Source organism: Benincasa hispida, chromosome 7 (genome assembly GCF_027475165.1).
Source record: "Benincasa hispida cultivar pf3 chromosome 7, pf3_genome.v1.1, whole genome shotgun sequence".
NCBI classification, from domain to species: Eukaryota; Viridiplantae; Streptophyta; class Magnoliopsida; order Cucurbitales; family Cucurbitaceae; genus Benincasa; species Benincasa hispida.
This window is the reverse complement of record NC_143484.1, coordinates 31,512,284-31,523,260: the sequence shown is the minus strand read 5'-3', so window position 1 is coordinate 31,523,260 and position 10,977 is coordinate 31,512,284. Positions and strand designations below refer to the sequence as shown.

At 35.2% G+C, this 10,977-nt stretch overlaps 1 protein-coding gene across 1 annotated transcript; it reads left to right on the top strand.

Annotated features, from left to right (window-relative positions):
* The first annotated feature begins 300 nt into the window (after positions 1–300).
* Positions 301–1,960, top strand: LOC150035105 (uncharacterized). The gene is made up of 2 exons (XM_090315228.1): positions 301–701; positions 1,447–1,960. The coding sequence occupies exons 1-2, from the start codon at positions 301–303 to the stop codon at positions 1,958–1,960; spliced, it is 915 nt and encodes a 304-aa protein (XP_090171354.1).
* Positions 1,961–10,977: the final 9,017 nt, after the last annotated feature.

The following is a 10,977-nucleotide window of genomic DNA, read 5'->3' as shown; positions in this document are numbered from 1 at the left end:
CCTCAGTCACTGTCCCTTCCTCAAGCAAAGCCAGCCTATCAACCAGACTACATCTTACACTCCACAAACCAAACATCCTCACAACGATATGCATCTCACCAAAGCCCATCGGAGACCCTGCCTTAAACCTTGTCTGAAGGACATATCAGTCCAACTCTGCCACACATATCACATCCTACCACTACCTCAACCTCTCCTAGCCCATCACAGCCCATCATTACCACCCGCCCTCTACCTACTTCGACTCAGCCAATGATCACCCGAGCAAAAGCTGGAATTTTTAAAACAAAAGCCTAGATAATGAGCAAAGCCACAGATTGGTCTCAAACAGAGCCAACCAGAATTACAGCAGCACTTGCGACCCCTCAATGGAAAAAGGCGATGGATGAAGAATACATGGTGCTGATGAGAAATAAGACCTGGACACTAGTTCCTCCATCTCCATCTCAAAATATTGTTGGGAACAAATGGATATTTCGACTCAAGCGAAACATGGATGGCACGATACAACGGTATAAGGCCCGACTAATAGCAAAGGGTTTTCATCAGCATCATGGAGCCGACTTCTTTGAAACATTCAGTCTAGTGGTGAAGTTCTCAACGATCTGGGTAGTCATCAGTGTTGCTATGTCACACGGTTGGACGCTGAGGCAGCTTAATTTCAACAATGTATTCTTAAATGGAAGACTAATTGAGGAAGTGTATATGAGCTAACCACCAGGGTATGTCAACACTCAATATCCAAATCACGTTTGCAAGCTGGAAAAAGCAATCTATGGTCTGAAACAAGCACCACGAGCCTAGAATACTGCCCTCAGCTCAGTTATCAAGAAATGGAGATTCTATTGGTCAAGATCTGACACCTCTTTGTTCATCTATTGCAAGGAAGGCTCGGTCATATATATCCTTGTTTATGTTGACGATGTCATTGTCACAGGTAACAACACTAAACTCACAGGACAACTCATACAGACACTGGACATACACTTTGCACTAAAAGACCTAGGCCAACTTCGATACTTTCTGGGAATTCAAGTACACTATCTTGACTTCGGTCTTCTGATAAATCAGTCGAAATATGTAGATGACTTACTACACAAACTTAATATGTCTGATGTGAAATCGGTGCTCTCGCCAACCGTCTAGGGAAGCAAACTGTCCAAGACTGATGGACAGCCACCTCTCTGAACCGTTTATATATCGCAACACTATAAGAGCCTTTCAGTAATTAACGCATACACGACCGAACATCACTTATGCTGTCAACCAACTAAGTCAGTTCCTTTAAACTCCAACCGATATCCATTAGTAGGCAGTAAAAAGGGTACTTCGATATATCAGTGGCACAAAACACTATGGACTCTACTTTCAACCAAGCCCGAACCTACATATATCTGCCTACTCGAATGTTGACTGGGCATAGTTAGCATCTAATCTTGATGACAGGAAATCAGTGGCAGCCTACTGTACATTTGTAGGAAATAACATCGTCTCCTGGTCCTCGAGGAAGCAAGTAGTGGTAGCAAGGTCGAGCACCAAATCCAAATATAGAGCACTTGCTCATGCCACCTCTGAGGTCCTCTGGCTTCAACAACTACTAGGTGAGATGGGATTACAGTCAAACACTAGACCAACCACATGGTGTGACAATCTAGAAGCAGAAGCCTTAGCTACAAATCCGATGTTTCATTCTCGAACCAAACATATCGAAATTTATCTTCACTTCATCAGAGATCATGTTCTAAAAGAAAATATTAATATTCGCTATGTACCATCGGCCGACCAACTTGCTAACTGTCTCACAAAGCCACTCAACAACACATACTTCTATACATTACGAGCCAAACTAGGAGTACTTGAAGTACCCTCCCGTTTGAGGGGGGATGTTAGAGAAGAAATTAGAAATGGAAAAGGTAAAGCAAAGGTGGAAGAAGAGGGAGGTGAGTCACCATTTAGTTAAGAATTTGTTTTGCCATTCACCTATCATGTAGTGCCATATATATTATTCTCATTCCTTGTATTATTACTATTGTAACAAACTAGGGCAAGCTTTGTATAAAAAAAATAGGGCTATAGCATTTATTGATTCATTGGAAATACAATATACAATAGAAAAAGAAAGTCCAAAGGACTTAAAAAATTCTCAGCAACCTTCATCTTCAATTGTAGCATTAATGAATTTTCAATTGTGGATACATAACCAATGTGAATGAGTGTAAGCTTCGTGACCTGAACACGATTGGTGCTGACCACACTAGGTGCTACCGTGGTAGCAAAAGAGGCCAGGCGGTGACAATTGAGAGGTTGTCACTGAGCATTCCTTAGTCACACGGGAAGAGAGGTCAAATGGCAAGGCCATACACCCGTACACTTTTTCACTCTTTTATATATTAGGGGATTTCACTCGGAAAAGTTTCTTAAACTAGGTTTTCATATAATAATAATAATAATAACGAAAATGAAATCGATCTTCGTAAATAATTTTTTAAAAGTTAAAATAGTAACCAAAATATTGAAAATATTAAACAAAATTACAAGATAGACCCAGATAATCCTTAATGTACAAATACAAAGTAAAAAGGCAATTCACTCCAATATTCTAAAAATTGATGAGGTGCAAGATAGTGGTTGGGGGCAACCGCATAAATATCTAATTTTAAAATGAAAATTGAAAAAAAAAAATATCTAAACATAGTTTTTATTTCAAAAATGCTTAAACATAAAATATTAAATTAAAATACTTGATAAATATTTGGAAACATGGATGAATATACCCTTCCTAATAATCAAATTTGCACAATACTTAAATACAAAAAATCTAATCCAAAATTCAAATATGTCATAAACAAATGAATCATAATCTAATCTAATAAAATCAAAACTAAATCACTGAAAATCATTTTAAAACACGGTAAATATCTAACAAACTAAGTTAACATTATCCACAAACATAATAAAATATACTTCTTTCTTTTTAAGAAATCAAGAATTATATAGTTTTTATGGAAAACAAATACAAAATTTGTGACCTAAAGGCAAGAAAAAATGCCATGTATTCGAAAAACAAAAATTGATAAACAAAAAACATAATAAATATCATAAAAATAGATGCCTAAAAGTCATGTGTCATCTTTCATGATGTCTATGTGTCATCTAATAATTCACGTTTGGCATCCTCCTTGCCACTTCACCTATAAATAGTGACATTTATGGTTCTTAAGATGATGCAAATCGGTGAAAAATCCACTTCAAAATTCCATTAATTTTTATATTATCCAATTTTATAATTTTATAATTTTAATTATTTTATGATTTTAGTTATTTTATTTTATTTTATGTTATATTATATTTATTGTGATTATATAAATATATTATTATATTTATATTTTCTCCATATCCTTGTTTCCATCATGCTCTTCAATTTCACAACAGGGGAAAACCACATAATTCTAATCACTATAAATTTGGAATCAAAATAAAATACAATACTTTTAAAAGAAAACTTGACTTTAATTTAGCCATTCAAGTACACTCCCCCTCAAAAATCTAGAAAAATAAACCCACCAATTTTCTCATTAAGCTTTATGCTGAACAAATGTTGTTGAATGAGAAATTTCAGCGAATCACAAGTCGGCATATCATCAATGAATGCTCAAGCCTATTGGAAAAATTATAAGTTGGATTAGACCGGATAATTAAAATCGCTCAGGCCCAACCCAATTCGAACCCATGGTGAAATTTTGGACTAAATTAAAGATTAAGCTCTATTTCGGCCCAACAACAAATGGGCCCAAGCCCAACTTTAGCCCAAACCCAATTTTGGCCCAGTAAAGTAATTAGGCTCAAGCCCATGTAAGACCCATGAGAAACAAGGCATTATCTCTTCATTTGGGAGGAGGTTAGAAGAATGGAAGGCAAAAGCTCTCTAAAATCTGAAGTCTGAAGCTCCAAGGATCTAAAGAACATAACTCCTCCAAAGCTTTGAAGATCAAAAGTCACTAAAGCTCTAAAGATCATAATGAAGGAAATCTTATACAAGAGTATCTATGAATGGAAGCGGATCTTTCCAATTTATCGTGACAGAATTTCCACATATACATTCTCACATACAGATATGCATTAACAACGCTAAATTACTGTCATGCTTAAAGGATAAATAAACAAAAGACCGAGAGAATATACCAGTTGAAGACTTTCTTCACTTGAAATCTCGCTTTCTTCGTGAACAAACTCCTCTCATTCTCGTTAGACTAGCAAGTAATCGTCCAGCAACACCTCGGTCTTCTACACGAACAGCTTTGCACGAACAACAGGAAACGGGGACGACACCACCACTTAGAGTTCTCAGTATTCTCAGAGTGAGAATCCAAAGGGTGGGCTTTGTTCGGATTTGGTATAGGTGAGGAGGCAAGGCAGTCGTGTACAAAAGATCAAGCAAGTGTGAGAAGGGAAAAACTATCGTATAATCGGGTGCTTGATCGTTTAGTGCATGGTACACGATTGTGTAGTAAAAGTTAAGCAATAGTCTATACGATCATTTAATTACGCTCAAGCGCTAAGCGATCGTCTAGTAAACAGTAAGCGATCATTTAGGAAAGCACAGGTACGGGTGTGCAATCGTTTAGTAAGCTGGCGCTATCGTATAGGCACCGCAATCACTAAGCAATAGAATGCTTATCACACCGTGAGCAATTATGTGTCTCCCTTGCAAAATGAAAACCATTTTCATTTTATTCTTCAGTTATGAAAACTGAACTAAACTTCCCACTAACGCATGAATTCAGAGAAGACGGTGGGAAATTATCTCATAACCGTCTAATTAATAAAATAATAAATATAATCATATTATATTCATAACCTATAGTTTAATATCATATATCAACCATATTGTTTTCTCCTCTACTTGATATAAATCATATTTATATCCAATTTTCTTCAAATTAATGTATCTCATACATTTAGTTAATCATATCATATATAATTAACCAAGTTCAATTATATCATATATAATCGAACTGCCTCTTGTCAATTTGAACATTTCAAACTGACCCAAAAACTGATTCTCAACTTGTATCCAAGCTACCAAGGGGACCTTATGGACCTATGGCTCGAAGTTCCAACGGTATGTGAATAGCTGACTAAACTCTTTAGCCACGAGATCCACCATCCGTTAACTGCCAGGCATTCCACTAAAAACTGATAGCTGAACTCCTTTTACCACAAATATATTTCTGTGTCTATCAGTATAACCAATCATGAGTACGATAACCCTTCACAGATGCTCGTAAGTACATCTGGGCCAATTTTACAGTTTTTTCCTTGTATTTACATCTCACTCCTTAAGTACCATTGATCCCTCTAATGAACAATACAACATAGTCGTACTATGTGTGAACACCTATCGGGCCATGAAAAGGTGTATGTCACCACATCATTCAAGCCCCGGGATCAACCCTTAAAGGAGCTATCTATCTATTTACCCCTGCTTTAGGGAAGGAGTGAATTTCCTCTTGTCTAGCTGAGTTCCCAGCTCCCAAATCAGACGAATCCCTAAAGTGGTAGGTTTTAGTTGGCGGCCTGGCCACTCGCACCCATGCAAATCAAATGATCACCCTCAATGGCAGGAGTTCCCAACTCACTCAGGATTGAGGTCATGTTACCTATGGTCATCCTAGTGAAGTGAAGTCTCTGTTATGAACGGTGTTATATAACGAGACGTTAACACTTCGTAGTCAAGTCTTACACAAACTCTTTGTATAGGACGCCCCCACTCGTATGTCCCCTACACGAATGATCAGGATCAAACCATTTGTGACAAGTCACACTTGTAACTATTCCACAAAGTGGGCCACATCTGTAGCGTTACCAGGATAATGTTTTCCTCCTATATCCTTATACTATAGACCATTTTGGTTATCACTTAAGACATGATCCACTTGTATGTCACCACATACATGCTTAAGTAACATAAAGACAACCATGGATTTTAGTTTATTGGTTTGTGTTAAAGCAAATAAAACATCCAAATGAGCAAAATCAAGAAGTGAAGTATCATATATTACACATCACAAGCATTCGTACAAACTATTTACAAACTACAAGACACGAGACTTTAGGGCACCATCCCCAACACAGAAGACATAACAAAGCTCTAAAGATCAGAAGATACTAAAGCTCTGAAGATCAAAAGGCATATTAAAGCCCTGAAGATTTAAGCTCCCAAGATTCAAGACTCGGGCTCTCAAGTGCTGAAGACTGAAGCTTCTCAAACTTCAAAGACTGAAGTTCTCAAATTCTGAAGAACTGAAGATCTGAACTATTTGAAGCTTTAAAGATTAGAAGATTTTAACAAACTGACCGTATCTTCACAACCTACAAGCTGAATATTCAATCTCCTCAAACCCAAAGACCAAACCTAAACCCATCTGTGAACACTATAAATAGAGAAGCTCTCCTTATTTGGAGAGGTCGGGAATTCTACATTCTAGAGAGCCTAGAGAGAATTCTCCCAACAACCAGAGGATCTCTGACTCCTAAAGCTGACCACACCTGAAGACTGAAGTCTTTTGGAGATACAAGCATTCTTCCAAGACTTCAACTCCAAGATCATCATGTGCTTCGCTTCCTCAAATCAAGTGTATGCATTCGATTGAGAGAGAATCAGAAAATCAAATATTAGAAATCGAACCACATCGTATCAAATCAACATCAACATCAACACCAACCAAGTTTAACTCCAGGAAACAAGTTTCTCTAGAAGCTCCATGCGAACAGTAATCCTCCAAGAAGATCATCAAGCCCAAAGGCCGATCATCCAAGAAGATCATCAAGCCCAAAGATTGATCATCCAAGAAGATCAACAGGCCCAAAGGCCGATCATCCAAGAAGATCAACAAGCCCAAAGGCCAATCATCCAAAAAGATCAACAAGGCTAAAGGTCGATCCTCTTAAAAGATTATCAAGCCCAAAGGCCGATCATCCAAGAAGATCAACAAGCCCAAAGACCGATCGTCCAAGAAGATCATCAAGCCCAATGGTCGATCATCCAAGAAGATCAACAAGCCCAAAGGCCGATCATCCAAAAAGATCAACAAGCCTAAAGATTGATCATCCAAGAAGATCAACAAGCCCAAAGGCCGATCATCCAAAAAGATCAACAAGCTTAAAGACTATAGTTTATTTTTAAAGCATCAAAATATTATGTATTAAAGATTGTACTCACTTTCCACAAAATTAATACAAATACAAAGTTCAAATTCCACGAAATAAATTTCTCTTGAAATCTCGTGCGAACAAATGCCTTATACTTAAAAGTACTTAAAATTCTCTTTAAAAATATTGCCTCTTTCATTTCTCCTCCCTTTCAATTTGGAGCTTCTTAATATCTTATGTTGCATTCAGCTCATTCACAATAATTCAAATATTGAGAGTTCTTGACTCTCTTAAATACACTCTTCTTAAATTGGAAACTCCTATTTATACTAAAATATAAATCCTCAAATTCTTCCATACAAATGCCTTATACTAAAACTAGTTAAATAAACTTACTTACCCCAACACCACACAAATACCTTGTACTTAAAGATAAAAAAAAAATCCACGAGATTAAGTCATGCTACTACCCTGTACTAAAAAATACTTATACTCTAATATGTTGTACACAGACTTAGCCCATGGATATTTATAGTATACCTTTAATTTTGTTGTATAAACCTTATACTAGGTCATGCAACAAACAAAATTCTAATATACGCCAAATGCTATTATGCTCCATTTAATCATCCAACTTACTTGCAATGTTCACTAATTTGTTGTAACCCAAAACTAGAATCCTTCCCTCATGGACATAAGACATTCCGAGGATTCCAGTTTCACCATCCCCATCATTGATCTACAACCAATACCCCAAAACGTCAGTCGCCTACAGTCATAATTGATCAGATTTAAGATGCTTGCAAAAATTGGTGACCTAAATTAGGGGTTCTTCCAAGTTAGCCATGGGGATCAGTGAGTTGATGTTAGCTCAATTGAAACTTTGTTGCCCCTTAATCTCATATTGCACATCGCCAATGAATTTTTCAGGGTTGAATTCGTTAGAATTTTGCCAGATTTTGGGTTGCACATTATATCAAATAGATTGACTACAACCATCATGTGCTTTTTGGAGCATCGCAGTCATCAATTGTGCAAGCGATTATTACTGATTAGAGCCAAAGAGCTTCTTTCATGAAAGCTTGTAAGCAAGGGAGATGGAAATCTCTTTAGTCAGGTGGTTGGAGTTGATTTCATTTATGATTTACAAAATATATATGGATAATATTGTTGGAATAAATGGTAGCCACCCTTCGTGTAGAGTTGTATTCTTTCATAAATGAATATGTCTTTTCTAATTAACCAACTTGAATAAGAGACAAGATTATTCGAATGGCCACAAATAGTCTATAAATATGCCTCTTCTTTCAATTGAAAAAGAGAATTTTTCAACCATTATTTTTCTCCCATAAAAACTTTTCTCCCTTTTTGCAAACTAGTTCAAGTTCGGTTTATTTTCACAAAGTATAGTTTGTTGGATCTTATGAACGAGATGCTGCTTCCAAGTTAATCTATTCTATCTTGAGAAACAATTACTCAAGAAACTCATGCACTAGAGTGAGTAAAATTGTCTTAAAATTGTATTGAAATTGTTGAACTATATATATATTGTTTTTTCAAATTCTTTCATGTTGTTCATACTAAAAGTTGATCTTTTGTGTAGTTATCAAATTTTCAGTACTTATAACCCACTTTGTTATGAGAAAAAAGTGCTAATGATGCATGATGCCATTGGAGTTGGATTTCATTGTCTATTATTATGCATGATACAAGTCTTAAAGAAAGGCTCTGACTTGGTTGGTTTAGTACTTAAAATTTGTTGGGAGAGTGACATTGGTGTTTAAAAAATGCCTATTTTTTAGAATGTATTTTGTTTGTCATGATTCCTCGTTCACACCACTTTTCTCATTCACATTTTTTTTCCTCCTCTGCGTTCCAACCTCACATTTGTGAGTATAATTTGGACATTATCAATGGGGTTTCAAAAATGCAAATGCCTAGGGCTCAGTGAAGTTTAGAAGTTGTATTTCTATTATTTTAATTGACTTATTTTGATATACTATTACTATTACCTTATTATTTTATTTTGTGAGAACTTGTTTGATAAGATTATTTACTTTGCTTCACAAATATTCGGTGATCGGTTTCACATAAATGTTAGTATCACATTTTGGTAGAAATCATGGAGGAAAAATGATGAGAAATTTGATTCAAATGATGACAACAAGATATTCCCATCTCCTTTGCTACTTGGAATATAGCAATTTTTTTTTTCCCAGAAAACAAATGCTATTGTATGGTTGAAGGAGAAGTCAACAAAGAAAAGTTGCTTGAATTTGAGACATAGAAATATATGCAAAGTATTTATGCAAAAGCCACATTTTGATTGGATAAGATAACATACTATATAATGTGTATAGTGGTGGATTTGACAAAAAGCTATAGGAACCATTAGAGGAAAATAATATACATAAGACAAAAGATATCATAGAGATGAAATTTATAATTAGAAAATTTTCATAAAGAAAATGACTGATTCCAAAATTGGGATAAGACATATTTCGTGAATATATTTCCCATGGTTAAAGGTTAATTATATTTTATATGGAAAGATTGAAACCTTCTTAAAATTTAATATTATTGTGGGGTATTTGAGAAAATGGTCATTCCAATATGATAATCTTAGTTTTAGAATATTAGATAACAATTTAAAAAGAGGTTTGAGTTGTATACAAAAATTTTGTATACCTCTTTAGTGAATAATAATAAATCTCAATATATATGATGGAGACTTAATACCATCAAACAACTACTTTCTAGTAGAATTATCACAATTGACTTTGTAAGGTCAGAAAATAATATTGTGGATCCGCTTGTAAAGAAAAGTCTAACTAGAGAGTTGGTTGAGAGTTCACCAAGGAGAATGGGATTAAAGGCTTTAATTTTAAAAAGTTAACCAGTGAGGCAACCAAACCTAGTTGACTGAAGATCCCAAGATCTAGGTTCAATGGACAAACTGACTTCTGGATAACCTAATGAGCACTATGTTGAATTTTTTTTTTTCTTACCCATTTTAAGGATGATGAGACAGTGCAAGTGCGATTTTAGGGTAAGCATTGTGCTTTTAATGATTTCCATAAGTTGTTGAATAATTATTTATGAAAAGAGCATATCCAATGTTATTTATAGGAATTACATAGTGTGAAGGGACCGCTTCTATGAGAATTTTAAGGTGAATTCTCTAGAACACTCATGAGATTAAACAGTGTTCAAGGCCAAAATAAACACAGTTATGAAAACAAACTTTGTTATAATGAAAAACTGTGTGAATTCAATTGTCTTAATTTACTCTAGAACGGCTGACTGTTTAAAGCATCAAATCCACTAATTAGCTAAGTAAACTCAATTGATGTTCATTAGGAAAAGTTCAAAGTATTTACTACTTATCTCCATGCAGATTCTTCTTTGGGAAATACCGAACATTTTCTTTTGTCTTTTATCTTAAATTGTCAACGTACCATTTATGAGGGGGATTTTTTGAATAAGTGGTAATGACCATTCGTTTAGAGTTGTATTCTTTCATAAATAAACATGTCTTTCTGTAATTAACCAACTTGAAGAAAAGACATGACTATTCCAATGGCCGCAAATACTTTATAAATATGTATCTCCTTCAAATTGAAAAAAAAAAAAAGAATTTTTTAGCCATTACTTTTCTCCATTTTTGTAAACTAATTCAAGTTCAGTTTATTTTCACAAAGTATAGTTCGTTGGATCTTCTGGACGAGGTACTGCTTCCATAAGAAAGTCAATCTGTTTATCCTAAGAGACAATTACTCAAGAAACTCAGACACTAGAGTGAGTATAATTATCTTAAAGAGCCAA

Excerpts from the sequence above, each read along its gene's own strand:
- LOC150035105 (XM_090315228.1), top strand. The coding sequence starts at position 301 with ATGAGCAAAGCCACAGATTGGTCTCAAACAGAGCCAACCAGAATTACA. Across the intron at positions 702-1,446 it reads GGAAGACTAATTGAGGAAGT|GAAATCAGTGGCAGCCTACT; the intron begins GTATATGAGCTA and ends TCTTGATGACAG.